Genomic DNA, 26338 nt, shown 5'->3' on the forward strand with positions numbered 1-26338 from the left:
GCTGTGTCGCCCGCGTGCTAGCGTAGTGGCGGTTTCCCTGTTCCATCTACTGCTGCCCCCTGGACACTATGATCACTTGGCTACATAACTGATGCCTGCTGGACTGTCCATTAATCACGGTACACCATTCTGCTTATTTATGTTTTATCAGTTGGCCCCAGTCGCGAACTCAGGCTCTGTGTGTAGTTAATCCGACCCTAGTCTAGCCTAGTCATCGCCATTTGACCTGCTGTTGTTGTGTTAGCTGTTGTTGTCTCACCTGTTGTTTTAGCTAGCTCTCCCAATCAACACCTGTGATTACTTTATGCCTTGCTGTATGTCTCTCTCAAATATCAATATGCCTTGTATACTGTTGTTCAGGTTAGTTATCATTGTTTTAGTTTACAATGGAGCCCCTAGTTCCACTCCTCATACCTCCTTTGTCCCACCTCCCACACATGCGGTGACCTCACCCATTATAACCAGCATGTCCAGAGATACAACCTCTCTTATCACCCAGGGCCTGGGCTTACCTCCGCTGTACCCGCACCCCACCATACCCCTGTCTGCACATTATTCCCTGAATATATTCTCCCACGCCCAGAAATCTGCTCCTTTTATTCCTTTATTCCTCTAGGCGACCAGTTTTGATAGCCTTTAGCCGCACCCTCATCCTACTCCTCCTCTGTTCCTCAGGTGATGTGGAGGTAAGCCCAGGCCCTGCATGTCCCCAGGCACCCTCATTTGTTGACTTCTGTGATCGAAAAAGCCTTGGATTCATGCATGTCAACATCAGAAGCCTCCTCCCTAAGTTTGTTTTACTCACTGCTTTAGCACACTCTGCCAACCTTGATGTCCTTGCCGTGTCTGAATCCTGGCTCAGGAAGGCCACCAAAAATTCTGAGATTTCCATACCCAACTAAAACATTTTCCGTCAAGATAGAACTGCCAAAGGGGGAGGACTTGCAATCTACTGCAGAGATAGCCTGCAAAGTTCTGTCATACTTTCCAGGTCTATGCCCAAACAGTTCGAACTTCTAATTTTAAAAATTAATCTGAGATCCCCAAGGATTGGAAAGCTGCCGCGGTTATCCCCCTCTTCAAAGGGGGAGACACCCTAGACCCAAACTGTTACAGACCTATATCCATCCTGCCCTGCCTATCTAAGGTCTTCGAAAGCCAAGTCAACAAACAGATCACTGACCATCTCTGCTGTGCAATCCGGTTTCCGAGCCAGTCACGGGTGCACCTCAGTCACGCTCAAGGTACTAAACGATATCATAACCGCCATCGATAAAAGACAGTACTGTGCAGCCGTCTTCATCGATCTGGCTTTCGACTCTGTCAATCACCATATTCTTATCGGCAGACTCAGTAGCCTCGGTTTTTCTAATAACTGCCTTGCCTGGTTCACCAACTACTTTGCAAACAGAGTTCAGTGTGTCAAATCGGAGGGCATGTTGTCCGGTCCTCTGGCAGTCTCTATGGGGGTACCACAGGGTTCAATTCTCGAGCCGACTCTTTTCTCTGTATATATCAATGATGTTGCTCTTGCTTGTTGATTCCCTGATCCCCCTCCATGCAGACGACACCATTCTGTATACTTCTGACCCTTCCTTGGCCACTGTGCTATCTAACCTCCAAACGAGCTTCAATGCCATACAACACTCCTTCCGTGGCCTCCAACTGCTCTACCAAATGCATGCTTTTCAACCGTTCGCTGCCTGCACCCGCACGCCCGACTAGCATCACCACCCTGGATGGTTCCGACCTAGAATATGTGGACATCTTTAAGTACCTAGGTGTCTGACTAGACTGCAAACTCTCCTTCCAGACTCATATGAAACATCTCCAATTCAAAATCAAATCTAGAGTCGGCATTCTATTTCACAACAAAGCCTCCTTCACTCACGCCGCCAAACTTACCCTAGTAAAACTGACTATCCTACCGATCCTCGACTTTGGCGATGTCATCTACAAAATAGCTTCCAATACTCTACTCAGCAAACTGGATGCAGTTTATCACAGTGCCATCCGTTTTGTTACTAAAGCACCTTATACCACCCACCACTGCGACCTGTATGCTCTAGTCGGCTGGTCCTCGCTACATATTCGTCGCCAGACCCACTGGCTCCAGGTCATCTACAAGTCTATGCTAGGTAAAGCTCCGCCTTATCTCAGTTCACTGGTCACAATGGCAACACCCACCCGTAGCACGTGCTCCAGCAGGTGTATCTCACTGATCATCCCTAAAGCCAAAACCTCATTTGGCCGCCTTTCCTTCCAGTTCTCTGCTGGCTGTGACTGGAACGAATTGCAAAAATCGTTGAAGTTGGAGACTTTTATTTCCCTCACCAACTTTAAACATCTGCTATCTGAGCAGCTAACAGATCGCTGCAGCTGTACATAGTCCATCGGTATATAGCCCACCCAATTTACCTACCTCATCCCCATACTGTTTTTATTTGATTTACTTTTCTGCTCTTTTGCACACCAGTATCTCTACCTGCACATGTTCATCTGATCATTTATCATTCCCGTGTTAATCTGCTAAATTGTAATTATTCACTCCTATGGCCTATTTATTGCCTACCTCCTCATGCCTTTTGCACACAATGTATATAGATTTTTTTCCTACTATGTTATTGACTTGTTTATGCAAACAGAGCTCCGTGCTTCTACACCTGCATTGCTTGCTGTTTGGGGTTTTAGGCTGGGTTTCTGTACAGCACTTTGAGATATCAGCTGATGTACGAAGGGCTATATAAATAAATTTGATTTGATTTGATTTATTGTTTACTCCATGTGTAACTCTGTGTTGTTGTCTGTTCACACTGCTATGCTTTATCTTAGCCAGGTTGCAGTTGCAAATGAGAACTTGTTCTCAACTAGCCTACCTGGTTAAATAAAGGTGAAATAAAAATACAAAAATAAATAAGGAATAATGCAGTTCTATGGTCGACTGAAGAGTGCAGAGAACCAGTGAAGTGTAGGAACAGGGCTTTCAGAACGGTGAAAAGGTCCCATAATTACCAGCACCTGATACAGTATAAACAAGCACAAGTAGTAAGAAGGACCATTAGGTCAGCTAAGAGCCGGTACTGTTCTGTGGAAACAGACAGAAACAGACCAGACCACTCCTGTAGGAGATGTATGGGGGATGATTAAGAGGATGAGTGGGGTCAGACAAGATAGGATCGCCCTGTGCTGAAAAGTGGCATGACTGTGAGAGATATGGAGAAGGCAGAGATGTTAGCCCAGGCATTTGTGAAGGTGCACAGCTCAAATAATGTGACATTAGGGTGTCAGAAGAGAACATCCAGGGGTCCTGAATCAGAGAGATGGTAGGGGATGCATTGAATGCCCCTTTTACATTGGCTGAGATGAAGAGAGCATTAGATAAAGTTGAGGTAACATATTTTTAAACTAGGCAAGTCAGTTAAGAACAAATTCTTATTTACAATGACGGCTTACCCTGGCCAAACCCGGACGACGCTGGGCCAATATCTCCTGGGAAGGATGAGATGTGTTACAGCATGATGGCTCATCTCAGTGACACTGCAATGGGGAAAGTATTGGGTCTTTACAATAAGGTGGGGGAGGAAGAGAAACTGCCTGGAAGTTGGTAGCAGGAGGTAGTGATGCCGATATGGAAACCTGGGAAAGACCCTACTAGCCCTTCATGCTATAGGCCGATAGCGTTAACATCTGATGTATGTAACCTTATGGAAATGATGATAACGGAAAGGCTGACTTACTTTCTGGAGAGTAGAGGACTAATGTCACCAGCTCAAACTGGGTTCAAGAAAGGCAGGGGAACGATGAATCCTGTACTGTGCCTTGAGTCAGTCATACGGAAGGCACAGGAAAATAAGGAGGTGATGGTAGCCGTTTTCTTCAATGTAGAGATGGCCTATGATATGATGTGGAAGGCAGGCCTACTTATCAAGCTGAATATCATGGGGGTTGGAGGAAGGGCTTTTAACTGGATAAAGGATTTTATTTTTGGGCAATCATTACAAGTGATGGTGGGGAGCTCTATGTCAGAAAGATATGAAGTAGATAATGGTACCCCCCAGGGAAGTGTCATTAGTCCTTTATTGTTCTCCATTATGATTGACGATATATTCTGCCAGGTGAGACCTGATATTGGGCGGTCATTGTTTGCGGATGACAGGGCACTGTGAAAGAGACAGAAAATTTCCCCATGCAACCAGGAGAGTTCAAGAAGTGATCAGTAAATTTGAGTCCCTCAGGTGGGGCTTCAAGTTCTCAGTTGAGAAAACAGACTATTTTGTTTTTAGAAAAAAGGTTGGGGGGGAAGCTGTATGGAAGGAATCTGGAGAGGGAGGGAGGGAGTGTTTGGTTCCTGGGGTTCTGGTTTGACACTCGAATGACGGGCAGACCATATTAGTGTCAGAGTAGTTGTCAAAAGAAAGAAAATATTGAATGTGATGAGTTCTCTGTCTGGAATGGAGTGTGGGGCAGATATATATAGCATTTTCAATGGCATTCTATATATACAGTATATATAGCGCTGTTAAGGTCATCACTAGATTAGGGAAGGGTAGTGAGATGGAAATGTTGATGCCATTTTAATAACCAATTTCTGTGTTCTAGTCATGTGCTTTTCTAATAAACAATTTCTGTGTTCATGCAAGTGACTGATAGTGAGGATTCGTTCAATCTCCGTTTCTAGGTCTCAGCTTAAAGAAGAAGCCTCGTCAGTTATTGGTCTGTCACATGCTTGACCCACACCTGCATGGTCACATGAAGGAAACAAACGTTAAGGATGAACGATGTATAAGATAAAACATGCAAATATAACGTGTCTGTATATAAGAGAACTAACAGGACTGCCCCGGGTAGAGATCCTGATTGACATGTCTACTTGGTGCATTGAGTTGGTTGGAACCTCTCCAGCACGCTGATAATAAACAATGATTAATTTAAGATAGACTTAGTGTCCCTGTGTATAATTTCCACAACAGTAGCATATGGATCAGCAGCTCAGACATATTTAAAAAAAAAATAACTAGATGTAATCCAGACCCAAGCCCTAAGAGTTGGGAGAGATGCCGGTAAAGTTAAGAATACAACAACTAAACATGACATATTGGGTCAATCTACAAGGACATAAGGTTACAAATTACTCCTAGATTGCGGAAAACATGAACAAAATCTGAATACAACTTTGGGTGGATAGGCAATGGCATAATGAGAGAGATGGGGTTGTTTGTGAAGGAGTTTACCCACTCTGTGGTTCTTCCTGCTATCCCACCTTGGTTGCTCCCTCAGCCAGTGATATATCTAGAGTTGCTTGAGAGGGTAAGAACTGTTGAGGAGTGTATTTAGTTGTAAGTGAACATTTAAGAAACACAGTACTATGCTTTCTTGAATACAGTGCCTTTTGGAAAGTATTCAGACCACTTGACTTTTTCCACTTTGTTACATTACAACCTTATTCTAAAATCTATAAGAAAAAAATATATTTAACCCTTCGACACACAATAAAAATACAAAAAAACTGAAATACCTTATTTACATTTACATATTTATTTAGACCCTTTGCTATGAGACTCAAATGTATTCTTGAGATGTTTTTACAACTTGATTGGAGTCCACCTGTGGTAAATTCAACTGATTGGACATCAGTTGATGTCCCGCTGTTGACAGTGCATGTCAGTGCATGTCAGAGCAAAAACCAAGCCATGAGGTCAAAGGAATTGTCCATCGAGCTCCTAGACAGGATTGTGTCGAGACACAGATCTGGGGAAGGGTACTAAAAAATGTCTGCAGCACTGAAGGTCCCCAAGAACACAGTGACCTCCATCATTCTTAAATGGAAGAAGTTTGGAACCTCCAAGACTCTTCATAGAGCTGACCACTAATCCAAACTGAGCAATCAGGGGAAAAGGGCCTTGGTCATGGAGGTGACCAAGAACCCGATGGTCACTCTGACAGAGCTTCTCCTCGGTGGAGATAGGAGAACCTTCCAGAAGGACAACCTTCTCTGCAACACTCCACCAATCAGGCCTTTATGATAGTGTCGCCAGGAAGCCACTCCTCAGTAAATGGCACATGACAGCCAGCTTGGAGTTTGCCAAAAGGCACCTAAAGGACTCACAGAACATGAGAAACAAGATTCTCTGTTCTGATGAAACCAAGATTGAACTCTTTGGCCTGAATGCCAAGCGTCATGTCTGGAGGAAACCTGCCACCATCCCTACGGTGAAGCATGATGGTGGCAGAATCATGCTGTGGGAATGTTTTTCAGTGGCAGGGAATGGGAGACCAGTCAGTATCGAGGGGAAGATGAACGGAGGAAAGTACAGAGAGAGATCCTTGATGAAAACCTGCTCCAGAGCACTTAGGACCACAGACCACCTTCAACAGGACAACAACCCTAAGCGCAGAGACAAGACAAAGCAGGAGTGGCTTCGGGACAAGTCTCTGAATGTCCTTGAGTGGCCCAGCTAGAGCCCAGACCTGAACCCGATTGAACATCTCTGGAGAGACCTGAAAATATGTAGCTGTGCAGAGACGCTCCCCATCCAACCTGACAGAGTTTAAGAGTATCTGCAGAGATGAATGGGAGAAACTCCCCAAATACAGGTGTGGCCAAGCTTGTAGCGTCATACCCAAGAAGACTTGAGGCCGTAATCGCTGCCAAAGGTAAAGGGTCTGAATACTTATGTAATAAAAAAAAAGACGTTTTATAAACTTGCAAACATTTCTAAAAACCTGTTTTTGGTTTGTCATTATGTAATAGTGTGTAGATTGAGGGAAAAACAATTTAATACATTTTAGAAGTCTAATGTAACAAAATGTGGAAAAGGTCCAGGGGTCTGAACATTTTCTGAATGCACAGATGGATCTAAGGACCCTAAACCAGGGAGGACAGGTGCAGCTTTAATGTTCCTGAGTTTAAGGTGGAAGTGATAAAAAGAGCAATGGTTAATTTATCTTTTTACACAAAGGAGTTGTTGGCCATATTGCCTAGTTAAATAAAGGTTAAATCAAAAAATACTCTTGGATGAGTGGGTGGAGGAGGTGAGGCCAGACAGAGTAGTCATCTCGGAGCGATTGTTATTAGATTTAAGGAGTAAAGGGGTTGAAGATCCAAGGTTACGTGAACTGCTGGGGAAAACTTCAGGGGATGTAGTATTTAATTATGTATTTCGTTTCCTTAGGGAGATGAGAATATAGGGTAGGATTTAGACCTTCTCTTTCTCTGGTCCACACTCCAATTCAGTTGGTGGCGGTAAAACATCTTAAAGTTGGTTGATAACCGCCATATATAATCTACAGAAAAAAAAGAAGGCACAGCGCTTCAAAAACTGAGGCATGGAAGAAGAAGGGGGAGCAATGGCAGAAGCACTGTTTGATTCTGTTGGCGCAAGTGAAGACAGAGGATATGAGTGGAATACTGTAACATCTAAGAATGGAGCTAAAAGGACAAAAGTTGTTCATCAAGATAAGCCTCGGTATGAAAATGAGATTGAATTAGATTTATTTAACCAACTGAGGCACTCAAAGCACTTCACATAGTACGAGGAAAAAAACAATCACATCACCCGCCTCCAACGTGCACCACCCACCTGAGTGATGCCCAGCGACCATCTTTATGCCGCAACGTGCACCACCCACCTGAGTGATGCCCAGCGACCATTTTTATGCCGCAATGCGCACCACCCATCAGGTGAGGAGTGATATGCCAATTAGAAATGAGGGGGGTGATTAACGCCTCATTTGTTGTTGGAGTGTGATTCATGAACAAGGATGTTTTTGGGGGAAACCTGTTTGCAATCACAAAGATGGAAGGAAGCCTTGGGAGAAGTGGAGTCAGACAGAGTGACCAGGAGTGTTGATTTCATGTGTCAAAAGAACAAAAGGTGAAAGCACCGTGCAAATCATTGACGCATGAAGTGGAAAGCTATGATTATCGGAATAGGGCACCGATAAAAGGTGTCATATCAGGTGTCTCTGTGGATATTGAGGCTTCATGGTTTAAAAATGAACATGTCAGGAATATTTGATTTACGCCACTTAAATCACACTGTGAATGGACTGAAGGAGGAAATTCTTTCTGTATTATTGATGTTTGACGAAGAATTTCTCCCGACCCATGTAGAGCTGGGATAGATGAGAAGTACACGGCAGCAGAGCGGATAACGGCTGGCTAGCCAAAGGGACTTGGAATTCTGGAGACGGACCTTCCCAGCAGGATCGTGTGGCAGATGGTTGGAAATGTCAGCGAGTAGTGCGGACAAAGTGGAGGAAATGGAGAAAAGGTTGGAGAAGCAACAGCTGGAATGCAAATAATATGGGTAACAGTTCTGATGATATGGAGTGGGAGGAAGAGAGTCAAGGATCTGAATGGAATGTAGTGGAAAGACATAGGAAGTAGAGATTATGATACTGAAAGACATAGGAAGTAGAGATTATGATACTGAAAGACATAGGAAGTAGAGATTATGATACTGAAAGACATAGGAAGTAGAGATCATGATACTATAAGACATAGGAAGTAGAGATCATGATACTGAAAGACATAGGAAGTAGAGATCATGATACTGAAAGACATAGGAAGTAGAGATCATGATACTGAAAGCAGTGGAGCGTCTAGTAAAAAAGCATTAAGAGGGCCAAAGTAGGAAGCAAGAGTAATAATGTGTTGGAGTGGAAAGTTGTTAACCAATGCCATAGAGAAAGAGATGGGTGAAGTCGAGCTAGCACAATATTTTGTGGTAGCCAGGCACAGCAAGGGAAGATTCTGCAAATGGAAAAACTTAATGGGAAGAAGATTAAAAGCCATGTCCCTGGGGCATATGCTAGATGGAGGGGAGTATTACAGGGGTCACAGTATCTATGTCCATAGATGATAGTAAATCAAATGTGAAGGGAGGCAGAGTGATTGAGGCCAAAAGTTTGATCAGTAGGAAAGAGTCAAAGAAGTGAAAGCTTATCAGTGCTGTTGAGGTTTGAGTAGGTTTCTCCTGGAAAAGTAGATTTGATTCCTTAGTTTCAATGTCAGAGGATTTGGCCCATCCCAATTGCAGTGTTTAAATTGCCAAAGATGGGACATGTAGCTGTTCAGTGTAAAGGAAAGAAAAGATGTGCCAAGTGTAGAGGGGAACATGATTACGGTGAATTTGGGAGCAATGTGAAGGTTTAGTGTAATTGTGGGGGAGAACATAGTGCAGCATTTGGTGGATTCTAGCTGCAGAGAGAGAGGCTCAGAGATGTAGAATCAGTCATAATGCATCATATGCAGAGGCTGTAAGGCAGATTGGTGGAACTACAGTGTGGACTGATGGAGCTCCCATGGCTGTTCCTTTGTGTGTTCAGAAATCTTGCTCTCATCAATATGCTGTCAAAGGACACTTTGATAGTGAATAAAGTGAATCTTACCAATGAAAGCTATGACGTTGTCAACATCTTGGGTTGCAGAAAGCAGAAATGCCAGGTTGAAAGTTTTTGTGGATACGGCAATTTTTTTATTGGGGTAACAGATGTTTCTGTCAATGTGGTTGACATGTTGAATAATTCTGAGGGTGGATTGTTTCAGCATTATATACACTGACATCTGTTGGTCAGAGAAGCCAACCAAAAAAGTAAGGGCATGTATCAGAAAACCATTCAGTATCTGATGAGACCACCATTTCGTCTCATGCAACATGACACATATCCTTCGCATAGAGTTGATCAGGCTGTTGATTGTGGCCTGTGGAATGTTGCCACACTCCTCTTCAATGGCTGTGTGAAGTTGCTGGATATTGGTGGGAACTGGAACATGCTGTCGTACATGTCGATCCATGTCTGGTGAGTATGCAGGCCATGGAAGAACTGGGACATATTCAGCTTCCAGGAATTGTGTACAGATCCCTGCGACATAGGGCCGTGCATTATCATGCTGAAACAGTAGGTGATGGCGGCAGATTAATGGCATAACAATGGGTCTCAGGATCTCATCACAGTATCTATCTGCATTCAATAAATTCAGCCATCAATAAATTGCAAATGGTTTAGTTGTCAGTAGCTTATGCCTGCCCACACCACAACCCCCACCGCCACCATGGGGCACTCTGTTCACAACGCTGACATCAGCAAACACGACACCATACACGCTGTCTGCCATCTGCCCAGTACAGTTGAAACCGGGATTCAACAGTGAAGAGCACACTTCTCCAGCATGCCAGTAGCGATTGCAGGTGAGCATTTTCCCACTGAAGTCAGTTACGGCGCCGAACTGCAGTCAGGTCAAGAACCTAGTGAGGACGACGTGCACGTAGATGAGCTTCCCTGAGACGCTTTCTGACAGTTTGTGTAAACCCACCGTTTCATCAGCTGTCTGGTTGGCTGGTCTCAGACAATCCCGCAGGTGAAGAAGCCAGATGTGGAGGTCCTGGCTGCCGTGGTTCCACGTGGTCTGCGTTGTAAGGCCGGTTGGACGTACTGCCAAATTCTCTTCTGGCAGTCAGCGCCATATGGTAGATAAATTAGCAATAAATTACCTGGCAAATCTCCCTCAAAACTTCAGACATCTGTGGCATTGTTGTGTGACAAAACTGCAAATTTTAGAGGGGCCTTTAATTGTCCCCAGCATAAGGTGCAGCTGTTTAATCAGCTTGTTGATTGATATGCCACACCTGTCAGGTGGATGGATTATCTTGGCCAAGGATAAATTCTCACTAAGAGGGAAGTAAACAAATGTGTTCACAAAATGTGAGAGAAATAAGCTTTTTGTGCATATGGACAATTTCTGGGATCTTTTATTTCAGCTCATGTAACATGGGATCAACACTTGCGTTTATATTTTTGTTTAGTGTATATATACACACAAGTATTTGGACACCCCTTCAAATGAGTGGATTTGGCTATTTCAGCCACAGCTGTTGCTGACAGGTGTATAAAATATAGCACACAGCCATGCAATCTCCACAGACAAACATTGGCACTAAAATGGCCTTACTGAAGAGTTCAGTGACTTTCAACCTGGCACCGTCATAAGATGCCACCTTTCCAACAAGTTAGTTTGTCAAATTTCTGTCCTGCTAGAGCTGCCCCGGTCAACTAAGTGCAGTTATTGTGAAGTGGAAAGGTCTAAGAGCAACAATGGCTTAGCCGCGAAGTGGTAGACCACACAAGCTCACAGAACAGGACCACCGAGTGCTGAAGTGAGTAAAAATCGTCTGTCCTCGGTTGCAACACTCACTACCGAGTTCCAAACTGCCTCTGGAAACAACAGAATAACTGTTTGTCGGGAGCTTCATGAAATGAGCTTCCATGACTGAGCAGCCGAACACAAGCCTAAGATCACCATGTGCAATGCCAAGTCGGCTGGAGTGGTGTAAAGAGTCACCGCCATTAGACTCTGGAGCAGTGGAAATGCATTCTCTGTAGTGATGAATCACGCTTCACCATCTGGCAGTCTGACAGACTAATCTGGGTTTGGTAGATGCCTGGAGAATGCTACCTGCCCAAATACATAGTGCCAACTGTAAGGTTTGGTGGAGGAGGAATAATGGTCTGGGGCTGTTTTTCATAGTTTAGGGTAGGCCCCTGTTTCAATGAAGGGAAATCTTAATGCTACAGCATACAATGACATTATAGATGATTTTGTGCTTCCGACTTCGTGGCAAGAGTTTGGGGAAGGCCCTTTCCTGTTTCACCATGACCCTGTGCACAAAGCGAGGTCCATACAGAAATGGTGTCTCAAGATAGCTGTGAAAGGCCTTGACTGGCCTGCACAGAGCCCCAATCTCAACCCCATCGAACACCTTTGGGATGAATTGGAACGCTGACTGCAAGCCAGGCCTAATCGCCCTATATCAGGGCCCGACCTCACTAATGCCCTTGTGGCTAAACCCGCAGCAATGTTCCAACATCTAGTGGAAAGCCTTCCCAAAAGACTGGAGGCTGTTATAGCAGAAAGGGGAGACCAACTCCATATTAATGCCCATGATTTTGGAATGAGATGTTCGATGAGCAGGTGTCCACATACTTTCCAAATGCACAGCTACATAACCAAAAGTATTTAGACCCCCTTCCCCTTTTCCAAATTGTATTACTTTACCAACTTAATCCATTTTAGAATAGTTTTACTCCCTCAACAATCTACACACAATACCCCATAATGACAAAGCAAAAACACATTTTTACAAATGTATTAAAAATAAAAAACAAAGTATTCAGACCCTTTACTTGGTACTTTGTATAAGCACCTTTGGCAACAATTACAGCCTTGTCTTTGGTATGATGCGACGAGCTTGGCACACCTGTGTTTGGGGAGTTCCTCCCATTCTCTGCAGATCCTCTTAAGCTCTGTCAGGTTGGATGGGGAGCGTCGCTGCACAGCTATTTTCTGGTCTCTCCAGAGATGTTCGATCGGGTTCAAGTCCAGGTTCCAGCTGGGTCACTCGAGGACATTCAGAGACTTGTCCCCAAAGCCACTCCTGCATTGTCTTAGCTGTGTAGGGTTGTTGTCCTGTTGGAAGGTGAATCTTCGCCCCAGTCTGAGTGCTCTGAAGCAGGTTTTCGTCAAGGATCTATACTTTGCTTCGTTTCTTTCCCTCGATCCTGACTAGTCTCCCAGTCCCTGAAAAACATCCCGACAGCATGATGTTGCCACCACCACGCTTCACCGTAGGGACACTTGGCATTCAGGCCAAAGAGTTCAATCTTGGTTTCATCTGACCAGAGAACCTGGTTTCTCATGGTCAGAGTCCTTTAGGTGCCTTTTGACAAACTCCAAGCGGGCTGTCATGTGCCTTTTACTGAGGAGTGACTTCTGTCTGGCCACTCTACCATAAAGGCCAGGTTGGTGGAATGCTGCAGAGATGATTGTCCCTTCTGGAAGGTTCTCCCATCTCCACAGAGGAACTCTGCAGCTTTTTCAGAGTGACCATTGGGTTTTTGGTCACCTGCCTGGCCAATGCCCTTCTCCCCCGATTGCTCAGTTTGCCAGTTCTAGGAAGAGTCTTGGTGGTTTCAAACTTCTTCCATTTAAGAATGATGGAGGCCACTGTGTTTTTGGGGACCTTCAATGCTGCAGACATTTTTTGGTACCCTTCCCCCGATCTGTGCCTCTACAAAATCCTGTCTTGGAGCTCTACGGACAATTCCTTCGACCTCATAGCTTGGGATTTTTGCTCTGACATGCACTGTTAACTGTGGGACCTTTTTATATAGACAGGTGTATGCCTTTCCAAATCATGTCAAATCAACTGAATTTACCACAGGTGGACTCCAATCAAGTTGTAGAAACATCTCAAGGATGATAAATGGAAACAGAATGCACCTGAGCTCAATTTTGAGTCTCATAGCAAATGGTCTGAATACTGATGTAAATATGGTATTTCTGTTTTTGAATTTTTAATACATTTGCAAACATTCAAAAAATCTGTTTTGCTTTGTAATTATGGGGTATTGTGTGTAGATTGGGGGACTTTTTATGTAATTTAATCCACTGTAGAATTTGGCTGTAACATAACCACAGATCATAATCCAAAGGAATCTAGTTATTTTAGCATGACATCAAGTAAATGGAGTAGCCATGTTTATATTTTAAACCCCTTCAATCAAACAATCAAATGTCTTTATTGTCCCAATTGGGAAATGTGTTGTGCAGTCAGGGTTCAACAATAAAGACAACATTTAAAAACAGTGACAACCATACAACAGATATACATCATGCGATTGGTTACAGTGTACGATCAATACAAGGTGCAGTCATTGTGCAAACGTGCATCAATAAATATGCATTATTTCTTTTCATGTGTAGATTTAGAAAGTTTATGGCCTGTGGGATGAGTTCTTGGATCTATTGCTCTTGAATTTGGGAAGTTGAAAACAATGACCTGAAGGGACGAGCTCAAAATCGTCAATGCCCGGGTGATTAGGACAGTCTAGGATACTGTTAGCTCTCCTCATCACTTACTTCCTAAAAGTTTCTAAGAGCTGTGTCTGCTGCACCCCGATGACCTTGCTGGCCACCTCTACCACTGTCTAGCCTGTTTTTGTTGCAAACATTAAGATTGCCAAACCAGGCCACCGTTGAAAACATCAACACAGATTCAATAAAACTCCTGTAAAACAGTCATCATTGCCTTGCTGACAAAAGTCCCATCTTTCTCAGAAAGAAATGTTGATTTGGAACCACATCGATCAAGAAGGTTCTTGTGGAGTTCTCTGGAATTGTAGGTCTGTAAAATGTCATGATTCTGTGACGAGAGAATATTATTGTACCATCTCTCTTGATCTCTGTTCTAGAATTCCAGAAGATTGCCATGGCGACAGTGATTGGGTTTGCCATCATGAGCTTCATTGGGTTCTTTGTCAAGCTCATCCACATCTTCAACAATAACATTGTGAAAGTAGGACCACACCTTCAACATAGGACAAGACACTGCAGGACACACCCACCAGGAGTCAGTTGGACAGTAGTCAGTCAGTACTCTATTGTGCACATTATTGGTAGAAAACAATTCAAGTTCAGTCCATTTGGCTTTTTAGGTTAGGTTAGGTTTTGGGTGATTTGACTACAGTGTTCTAAAGTGCACTAATGCTACCTGTCTACAAGATATATGATTCATTTGTTATCAAGATATGTGCATAGATGCATGTAGGTCTGCGATAATATCAAACTATGTTTTACAGTTCTATTTGATTTGATGGAATGTGTGAAACACACTATTTTAAAGTATAAGGCATACAGCATTTCTGCCACTACAGTTAAGAGGTGTGGATGATTGTATACTATTGGGTAAAGGGGAGAAACTGAATTAGCCTCTGTGTTATTGTGAGTTCTCGTATCTCTCTCAGGGGCGGTTTAACCTCTGGAGATGCTACAGAACTACAATAACCAGAGACCTTTGGCAGCAGGGCAATGTGGAAAAGTGGTGGTGGGAGGATAGTGAAGGGATGCCATTTAAAAAAAACATTGTTTGCAATGTTTTTATTTGACTGTGTTAATAAATCAAAGAAATATGCAGCTTGCCTTATGTTGACTTGTATATAATGTGAATCTCTGTTTGTTAAGCGACAACGGTGAAGGCACATTGGGGCTGAGTTCCAAACCGTAGACTTGCACCCTAAAATCCACCCTTGAGAAGTATGGATTTGACCCCCACCTCAGATATGCAATGGTTAGTCTTCAAGGGGAAGGGAGCAAGTCTCCAGTTTGGAATCAGGACAGAGTTTTCTAGGCTAGTGGTGAATCTAAAATCTAAAGTGGCTTCCTCTTGTGACCGTACAGAGATTCCTTCACCAAGGAAGGAAAGAGGCATTTTTACACTTTTTCAACTCGGCAGAAGCGTGAATTTCCAGTTGGGGAGAGGAAGCCATTAGCCTATTTAAATGACACCCATTTGTTCATTCTGGAAGGAGGTGGAGCACCCTGGTCGATGATGTCATTTCCTGTCCCTGCAGATGCCCATGCTCCAGAGCAGTGGCTGGTCCGTTGTCACGGTTACAGGCTTCCTCTGGTCTCCCTGGGCGACAGGCTCGTAGGTGTTGGATGTGCTCACCAGCTTCCCGAACTGCAGTACCTGGTTTTCTATAACACATAGAGTCAGTCAGACATGCTCCTTAGCCTACAGAACCTACTCAGCAAGCAGTGGAGTGAAAAACACTTGTGGGGTAATGCAAGTTCATTCCAACCACACCACCATTTACAAATACACTGTCCTCTCTGTGTAACCCCCAGGGGGGTCCAGTCAGAGTCCACTATTCTGTGTAAGCACTAAGCTGGGACCTGGGAAGCAGTGATGGGAAGGTCATCTCGGGTGAGAGAGCGCTCACACAAGGACTAGCATTATGCTTGACCACTGAGCATAAGGAAACTGGGAACTGGTGGGTCAACAAATCCTCTCAAAGCCAACCTTTTGGTCCAGACAGGCAGGAGAGACTTACACCGAAGAGCTGCAATAAGTTGAGGGTTTTCAGGTTCTCTTTTCATGTGTGCCATTAATATTAATACAATAACATGCTTCAACACACAAGTGGAGACTTTTCATTACAAAGTGAGAGGACTGTAGCTAAGGGGATGATATTTGTCTTGGAGGTTACTGAAGATGTTAGCCTTGAATCCAGGTCAACACTGAACTCCTATGGCCAACTCTGGTATTGCAGGATGACTAACATCAGAAGTCTTATTGTCATGCCAGATCTATTTAATACAGACTCAACCTCAAGGGTTGATGTAAAAAGGGGTTATAAATAACGTTTTAGTGATTCATTGATTGGTTTAATGGACAGAAAATTCTGCTCTGTGTGTTTATCTCATATGGACTGTCTGGTTTTGCCTTTGTTTACATTGTCTTTTGTGATTTATGAACTAACAACACACCTGGTGTTCCCTTGGAAACAATGAAGTTATTCTATTACCCCATTCTACTGACAAACAGCATTCTATTCCACTGCATCAACTCAACACATCTCATAATTACTTTGCTTTTCAAACGTCTATTGGGACAGGAGAACAAAACATATGTAGAATTATACATTTGTTTTTGAATGTGTATTAAAAATAGTCTCCAGGATGGAACTAAACAAACAGAAGGAGAAGAAAGAACACAGCAAAGAGAACAAATCAAATGACCACAGGCGGATGAATACACTTCAAAGCCCTGTGAACAGCCATGATATTACACTGTGTGAGTGTGTTGCGAATAGCCATGATATTACACTGTGTGAGTGTGTTGTGAACAGCCATGATATTACACTGTGTGAGTGTGTTGTGAACAGCCATGATATTACACTGTGTGAGTGTGTTGTGAACAGCCATGATATTACACTGTGTGAGTGTGTTGTGAATAGCCATGATATTACACTGTGTGAGTGTGTTGTGAACAGCCATGATATTACACTGTGTGAGTGTGTTGTGAATAGCCATGATATTACACTGTGTGAGTGTGTTGTGAATAGCCATGATATTACACTGTGTGAGTGTGTTGTGAACAGCCATGATATTACACTGTGTGAGTGTGTTGTGAACAGCCATGATATTACACTGTGTGAGTGTGTTGTGAACAGCCATGATATTACACTGTGTGAGTGTGTTGTGAACAGCCATGATATTACACTGTGTGAGTGTGTTGTGAATAGCCATGATATTACACTGTGTGAGTGTGTTGTGAACAGCCATGATATTACACTGTGTGAGTGTGTTGTGAACAGCCATGATATTACACTGTGTGAGTGTGTTGTGAACAGCCATGATATTACACTGTGTGAGTGTGTTGTGAACAGCCATGATATTACACTGTGTGAGTGTGTTGTGAATAGCCATGATATTACACTGTGTGAGTGTGTTGTGAACAGCCATGATATTACACTGTGTGAGTGTGTTGTGAATAGCCATGATATTACACTGGGTGAGTGTGTTGTGAATAGCCATGATATTACACTGGGTGAGTGTGTTGTGAATAGCCATGATATTACACTGGGTGAGTGTGTTGTGAATAGCCATGATATTATACTGTGTGAGTGTGTTGTGAATAGCCATGATATTACACTGTGTGAGTGTGTTGTGAATAGCCATGATATTATACTGGGTGAGTGTGTTGTGAATAGCCATGATATTACACTGTGTGAGTGTGTTGTGAATAGCCATGATATTACACTGGGTGAGTGTGTTGTGAATAGCCATGATATTACACTGGGTGAGTGTGTTGTGAATAGCCATGATATTATACTGGGTGAGTGTGTTGTGAATAGCCATGATATTACACTGTGTGAGTGTGTTGTGAATAGCCATGATATTACACTGTGTGAGTGTGTTGTGAATAGCCATGATATTACACTGGGTGAGTGTGTTGTGAATAGCCATGATATCACACTCTGTGAGTGTGTTGTGAATAGCCATGATATTACACTGTGTGAGTGTGTTGTGAATAGCCATGATATTATACTGGGTGAGTGTGTTGTGAATAGCCATGATATTACACTGTGTGAGTGTGTTGTGAATAGCCATGATATTACACTGTGTGAGTGTGTTGTGAATAGCCATGATATTACACTGTGTGAGTGTGTTGTGAACAGCCATGATATTACACTGGGTGAGTGTGTTGTGAATAGCCATGATATCACACTCTGTGAGTGTGTTGTGAACTGCCATGATATTAGACAACCAATAAGAGGAATAGGGATTGAAAACAGTACTGAAAGGAAGTAATTGACCATAGAGAACACTGAGGCAGAGGCATACCATAGCCTAACCGTTCTCTGCTGAACCAATGCTGAAGACACTGTAGTAGTTAATTAAACCACTAGGGGAAGCGCTGCACTGTGGAAAGAGGGGAGACTGTCATACATGCACATACTTTTGAGACACACACACACACACACACAATCCATCATAAACATTTAATAGTCAGCCCTATCATTTACTGGCAGATAGGATAGGGCTAATGAATCTAGTTTAAGTTGCAGCTCCGCGCCTGATAACATTTTTAACAGGAGAAAGAAAACACCCTTCCCCTAGAGACTATTTGGAATCACCCCCCACACACACACATATCCCCCACCCTCCCACCTCTCTCTCCAGAGTAATTTGTAGTGTAAATGTGGGTATTTAAAGTGGTCACCCTCTCTGGTCTCAGTGCTGGAAATGCAATTACAGCCAGCAAACAGCTTTATTGTTATCAGTGGAGGTGCGACGCTCATTCCGGTCCCCAGCGCAACACCGGCCGCCATCGATCGTTATCAGGGCTGAGGAGAGGATTACTAATGAAGCTATCCTCAGGCTCCATAGTCTGTTTGTGTGGGTAATTGAGGATGGAAACTGTGTGTGTGTGTGGTCAAATGCTGTACCTTGACAGGGTCAGCTGAGGTAGCTGTACACCCCCCCAACCTTCCCCTAAACCTGTGTGTATGTGTGTGGTTCACATCAGGTATTTGTCCATTTCCTCCTCTCCCAGCATGACTCAGATCTAAAAGGAAAAAATGAAACTGTACTATGGCAGTTTCCCTCCCTCCCACAGCATGGCTGGAGAATACTTACAGGGTACTTAAGAGAGAGAGAGAGAGAGAGAGAAAGTGGGAATAAGAAGGGGAAAAAGAAAAGAGACTGCCAAGGTGAGAGCCGGATAGCTCAGCAACATCTGAATCCGTCCAAGAGAAAACCGATTCTATCTTTCTCTCTAGCTCGCTCACTCCCTTTCCCTCTCCTTCCCTCTCTCTTTGCCTGCAGAGAATAAACCCAAACCCAGACAGCCATTAGTACAGGAGGTTTCACAGGGATACTATAGGTAACGGAAATATATGTATTCATCCACCTGTGTGTGTGTGTGAGTGTGAGCAAAAAAGTAAAGAAAACATAGATGATATTCCAGCCTTGAAAATGTAATAATGTGATCATTTTGATGATAACTGTCAGGGAGATAAATCTAATGAGGGTCCATCAATTAGTCTCATTCCCAGAAATCTGGCTGGCTGGAAACACACCAGACGTGGACTGTTACAGTACATCGTAGTTACTCACTACACTGTCTGTCTTTTTCATTGTAGTCATACTTTCAACACTGCAACAGGTTATGTGTATACTTTAGGGATACGGAGGTTAGACATTACTCAAAAGAACAAACAGAAGGTTCAAATGGTTGTTTTAGCACAAAGCTCAGAGTCTAAATCTGTCTCACTGATTGACTAGACAGACTGTTTGAGGACACTGGCTCACTGACTGACAGTTGATTCAGGTGTGTGTGTGTGTGTGTGTGTGTGTGTGTGTGTGTGTGTGTGTGTGTGTGTGTAAAAAAAAAAAAAAAAAAAAGAGTGCATCATTACAGATTGGTTTCTCTAAGTACAAGGAGACAAACAGAGAAAGCAAAAGAGAGATCAGAGGAGAGATAGAGAGGTGGCTTGACTCTAGCAGTTAGAATGAGGACATATTTTCACCTTTCTAAACAGTCCTGACACTTCCTGTCTAGACAGTATGGAAATGTATACTGTTTTATTCTTACTATTGTCTGATGTTACTTACTCTTACACCTCTCTCTCACACACACACAGTTAGGTTTTTGTAGGTGCGTAACCTAAAGTTACATAATTTCAACCAGGGATAGAAATTAAGCAATTCTGTGGCTAGTACTTTTCAGACCGGGCTAGTAGAAAATGTGATCTACTAGGCCAGCTAGCCAGTGCCCAAAGTTCCATCACTGATTACATCATAGTAAAAAGGGGCAAATATAAGAGCAAAAGTAATCCTTTTGGTTTTTGTAAAAAATAATCTCCTTCTGACTCAACTCTCCTGACGACAAGCATTAAACCTTACCCATCCAACCACACACTTCAGTTAGAACAATTACAAATTTAATTAATCCTCCAAACACATCCTACAATAGTTCCTACAGATGTCTTACTGAGCATAGCACACACACACGACTTTCTCTCTCTACGGGTCCTGTCTTTCCACAACCGAGGAGAAGAGAGATCCACCGTGTGATGTCATCATTAATTACAACACAAGGAAGACCGTGTGTGAAATGTGAATACTAGAAAACAAACTGAAATGGTCGATGACACACATCACTTATGCTACTGTACATAATTAAACTGTACATTCCATCTCTATAAAGCCACAGCTTTTCAATTGGGCCTCCTACATTGCCCTCCATTAACTTTGTGATCTTTTAGAGAGGTTGTAGCTTTGCTCAACAGAGCCATTAAAGTTAATGGGGGTCAGAGGCTACTCTTACTAAGTGTCTGCCCAGCTGCCATTTTGGGGATCTTGCCATGTTTGAATCCCCCATAACTTTATTTAAATCACAGTCACCGCCTGGCACACACAATGCAGGAGCTTTAAAGACGAAGGACTGAGGCCAATGTTACAGTCAGTTCAAGGCCACAACTAGACTTACTGCTAAGGAAAATACTGCCTCTCTCCCCCTCCCTCCTCCGGTGTGTTCACGTATATCAACCACTTCTGAAATACTTGTTGTGTGTATGGGTGTGTGTGTGGATCAAAACGCAGAGCGGAGATGTTGATGATTGACATTTTCTCAGATGATTTATTTATCTACTCTCCTACCTTCTTCCTCCGCTAAGCCCCGACTTTTAAACTCCACCGTCAACACCCTCAAACAACATGATTATTAAAACAGCAACCCCTGTCAAACAGAATGCTCAACTAAAACAACCTGATATACCCTCAGGGCTCTGCTTCACAAAATAAAGCCCAATAAGTAGGTTTCACAGAGATAATGGGGTTACAATTAACTAACTTGTACTGTCAACTTTGAATTCTGAAATGGATCTACAGGGGTTGAACCAGTTGCCACACTACAGATCTGTATGCCCTGTAGTGCAGGTTCTCTCTGTCTTTTTCTCTTTAATGTGCATACTTCGAACAAAGCCAAAGCCCTGACACTAAGTCCCTTTAGGCCAGACAGCCGCTAACTGCACAGGTCTCTCTTTATAATACAGCATATATTATTCATTCCAATCACGCTTTAAAAAGGGCTAATCATTTATATGGACTTCTAACACACACACACAAGCACGCACTCTTTAAAATTATCTGTCAACTAAGCAGCAATCAGCAGTTGAAACAAGAACAAAGTGTTCCCACCACCCCTTGTTTCGGGAAAAAAGCAATGCTTCTACAAGGGATGAGGTTGGAGAAATGGAACCACTCAACTTCATAAGCTATGGATGCAAGGACTAATCATTCACAATATCTATTCTGCCCTTGCAAGAGTCCCCTTCTTAAGTTTAGCAGATAGTTGCTGGATAGAGTTGATCTATCGTATTGCATAATGATTTATTACCACCAGTTCGTAGGTACAGTATTAGAAACGGAGTAAAACTGACATAGAAGAAGGAAAAACAACCAGAAGTAAGATGATGCTGATTATTAAAGCTTCATTCTCACTAACAGCACAACACGTCATGTATTGTTGTCTCTACCTTCTTGCCCTTTGTGCTGTTGTCTGTGCCCAATAATGTCTGTACCATGGTTTGTGCTGCTACCATGTTGTGCTGCTGCCATGTTGTGTTTCTACCATGTTGTGCTGCTGCCATGTTGTTGTCATGTTGTGTTGCTACCATGCTGTGTTTTCATGTGTTGCTGCCATGCTATGTTGTTGTCTTATGTCTCTCTTTATGTAGTGTTGTGTTGTCTCTCTTGTCATGATGTGTGTGTTGTCCTATATTTTTAATCCCAGTCCCCGTCCCCGCAGGAGGCCTTTTGCCTTTTGGTAGGCCGGCATTGTAAATAAGAATTTGTTCTCAACTGACTTGCCTAGTTAAATAAAGATAACATTTTTTAATTTAATAATTTTTTTTACGTATGTTATATTATCATGAACTCAAAAATATGCTGCCTTATGCAATAATAATTCCCCAAACATGGCAAGATGAATTAAATAGAACAGATATCTCCAACCATGCAGCCATCAAGAAAATACTTCAATCTATCACTTAAACGATCATCCATACAGAATAGTTCTTCTCAAATTGACTGCACGGATGGAGTTTGATCATATCTGCAGCTCCACAGAGTGACTTTCACCATTTGCAACGCTAACAAGGATTCCTATTTGACAGAACATAGAAACGTAGGCCTTATCAGTAAGCAGTGCCATACAGAGGACAAAAATTTAATTGACTTTAAAATGAACTCAAACCTACTACAGGGGCCAGAACACTCCCCACCTAGTATCTGTAAGGATGCCACCATTATCACTAGTACATCACTAGAACATCACTAGTACATCACTAGAACATCACTAGAACATCACTAGAACATCACTAAAACATCACTAGAACATCACTAGTAGTCTCTGAAACTGGATACAGAAAAGTCTCGCATGACACATCTCTTGCTGTATTGACTTCAACCTTTCTTAATTTCCCACCTCTGCCAGGAAAGGTCTTCACGAAGATGCCCATGGGCCAGTCGTTCCTTTTCACTTGACTGTCTCCCAGCATCACAATGTCTCCCTCCTGAAGGTTGGGCTGCTCTTTCTGCCACTTCCTTTGGTTTTGCAGGGAAGGAAGATACTCTTTGGCAAGGCTTTGAACTTACCGTCACTACCGGCTGAAGATATCTTTCTCATTGAATTCACCTTGGGGGGGGGGGGGGCGCTGCACCAACCTTTTGGGAGAACAGTTTTGCTGTCATCAAGGAACTAATGGACGAGCACTCACAATGGCTGAGACTTCCGCCATGAATGTAGTCAGGACTTCATAAGTAAGCTTGGATGGACCCACCTTCAGCATCATGGACGGCGATCATTCTCTCCCAGCTGCCTCCCATATGAGACACGTGCGGTGGATTGAAGACCCAAGTACACCCTTTGTCACTCTGGTACTGTTGGACCTTCTTCTCGCTCTAAACGGTCTCCATCTTCAACTCTCTGCAGGCCTCTGGGCCACAGACCCAACTGCTCTCAAAGCGCCCTCAGTGAAGTGGTGTCCTTGACGATGGGCCTGCTCATGGTGGTGTCAGTAAGAGGTTTGGTTTAATCTTTACCTAGACTTGCTTGGGACAGGCGTCCTGCAATCCTCAGTGGGCCTGAATCGTCAATGTAGGGCAGTTGTTCTTAAACTTTTTCAGCCTGGGACCCAAATGAGAAATTCTGTGTTTTCCTGGGACCCAAGCTTAGGAAAATATGCAACTATACATAAATATCGGTACATTTCATTGCCCTTATGCCTAAAACAAATGCAATATAGACAAAAACAAAGAACAATGGAATTAAATATCCATATAAATATCTAATGTTTATTCTCCCCATTAAAAACACTCTTATCTGTCTAGGTTGGAACTGTTGCTGTTAAAATACAATAAATCATTTTCATTCTGAACTGGAATATACGGATTGATCACATCACACAGATGAATAACAGAACACACACACAGGCTTTTTGATAGTGCAACCCTAAGTAACAGTACAGATGAATAACAGAACACACACACAGGCTTTTTGATAGTGCAACCCTAAGTAACAGTACAGATGAAAAATTATACATCTTACTGTAGAAATTATTGTTGAAAAAAAGTCTAGGTTGAAACTGTTGCTGTTAATACAATACATATGTTTTATTCTGAACTGGAATAAACTGATTGATCACATCACACAGATGTAGACCAGAACACACACAGTCCTAATGAGAGCATATCTATTCTGGGCTCTGTTTTTGACAGTGCAACACTGAGGTCATGCTCAGCATTGAAACTGTTTCTGTACTTGTTTTTCAAGTATGTCAGAGTTGAGAACCCTGACTTGCATAGGTATTTGGTGCCAAACTGGACCAGAACATCTACTGCTTTCTCAGTCAGGCAGGAGACTGCTTCTTGCTGCAGATGAGCAACCCAGAACTGTGTTTGCCTCAAAAAGCATCTTGCTTCAATCAGTTTATTCCAGTTAAGAATAAAAAATATGATTGTATTTTAACAGCAACAGTTCCAACCCAGACTAATTTTCAACAATAATTTTAGTAGGCCTGATCATTTTTCATCTTCGCCTGTACTGTTACTAGGGTCGCACTATCAGTAGCTAGCTGGCTTTGGCAAATGTTAGCTATTAGCTGTGTACAAGGTCAGGGGATTGTTTGAAAGAGAAACTCACATCTACAGTTGAAGTCGGAAGTTTACATACACCTTAGCCAAATATATTATAACTCAGTTTTTCACAATTCCTGACATTTAATCCTAGAAAAAATTCCCTCTCTTAGGTCAGTTAGGATCACGACTTTATTTTAAGAATGTGAAATGTCAGAATAATAGTACAGAGAATGATTTATTTCAGCTTTTATTTCTTTCATCACATTCCCAGTGGGTCAGAAGTTTACATACACTCAATTAGTATTTGGTAGCATTGCCTTTAAATTGTTTAACTTGGGTCAACAGTTTTGGGTAGCCTTCTACAAGCATCCCACAATAAGTTGGGTGAATTTTGGCCCATTCCTCCTGACAGTGCTGGTGTAACTGAGTCAGGTTTGTAGGCCTCCTTGCTCGCACACAGTTTTTCAGTTCTGCCCACACATTTTCTATCGGATTGAGGTCAGGGCTTTGTGATGGCCACTCCAATAGCTCGACTTTGTTATCCTTAAGACATTTTCCCACAACATTGGAAGTATGCTTGGGGTCATTGTCCATTTGGAAGACCCATTTGCGACCAAGCTTTAACTTCCTGACTGATGTTGTTGACTTGAGATTTTGCTTCAATATATCCACATAATTGTTGTTCTTCATGATGCAATCTATTTTGTGAAGTGCACCAGTCCCTCCTGCAGCAAAGCACCCCCACAACATGATGCTGCCACCACCGTGCTTCACTGTTGGGATGGTGTTCTGCGGCTTGCAAGCCTCCCCCTTTTACCTCCAAACATAACAATGGTCATTATGGCCAAACAGTTCTATTTGTGTTTCATCAGACCAGAGAACATTACTCCAAAAAGTATGATCTTTGTCCCCTTGTGCAGTTGCAAACTGTAGTCTGAACTTTGTTATGGTGTTTTTGGAGTAGTGGCTTCTTCCTTGCTGAGTGGCTTTTCAGATTATGTTGATTTAGGACTCGTTTTACTGTGGATATAGATACTTTTGTACCTGTTTCTACCAACATCTTCACAAGGTCCTTTGCTGTTGTTCTGGGATTGATTTGCACATTTCGCACCAAAGTACGTTCATCTCTAGGAGACAGAACGCGTCTCCTTCCTGAGCAGTATGACGGCTGCATGGTCCCATGGTGTTTATACTTGCGTACTATTGTCTGTACAGGAGTTTTTTGACTTGATTGTAGTGGCTTCCTTTCCTCTAACCTTAGCCACTGCCCTAGCCTGAAGCGGGGTTTTGGTAAGCATACAGTTCACACTCAAGGTTTCCAAACAGCCAAAACATTCAATGAAATCCAGGGATATGGTGCAACAAAAAGGTTTATTCTTCTTATATCTAACAAAAAAATTATTATCCAATCAACTTAAAGCATAGATTACTTGACATGGAAAACACATAATATGACCTGTTTGTATGTCTGTATGGTCAAAAAACTATACCGCACCCACGTCTAGCAAGGACTCCCTTCCCGAAGGCCCAACTTCCTGCCTTTATCCTAACACACTTACCACAATACAATGAATGGGCAAGAGGGGGGGGGCCAAAACTGAGTTACACTAACAACAAATGAATATATCTCAATCAGGTAAATATACATCATAAAGGTACGTACCTAATATTTCATCATGTACATTAATATTTAATATATTTACACAAATGTACACGGAGCTCGGTATGTTCAGTCTTTTATACAAATATGTCCAAATCGGCTCGAACACTATTGTTTGTACAAATGAACGTGGTACCTTCAGGCGTTTGTAAATTGCTCCCAGGGATTAACCAGACTTGTGGAGGTCT

At 42.8% G+C, this 26338-nt stretch overlaps 1 protein-coding gene across 7 annotated transcripts in view; it reads right to left on the bottom strand.

Annotated features, from left to right (window-relative positions):
• Positions 1-13557: 13557 nt before the first annotated feature.
• Positions 13558-26338, bottom strand: part of tpk1 (thiamin pyrophosphokinase 1) — a 62907-nt gene continuing 50126 nt past the window's right edge. For all 7 annotated transcript variants that reach the window (XM_031796547.1, XM_031796549.1, XM_031796543.1 and 4 more), the window contains one exon: positions 13558-15538. In XM_031796547.1, the coding sequence (XP_031652407.1) occupies positions 15393-15538 (146 nt within the window). In that variant the 3' untranslated portion in view covers positions 13558-15392. The remainder of the gene's footprint in view (positions 15539-26338) is intronic.

Source organism: Oncorhynchus kisutch, linkage group LG18 (genome assembly GCF_002021735.2).
Source record: "Oncorhynchus kisutch isolate 150728-3 linkage group LG18, Okis_V2, whole genome shotgun sequence".
Taxonomy (NCBI): Eukaryota; Metazoa; Chordata; class Actinopteri; order Salmoniformes; family Salmonidae; genus Oncorhynchus; species Oncorhynchus kisutch.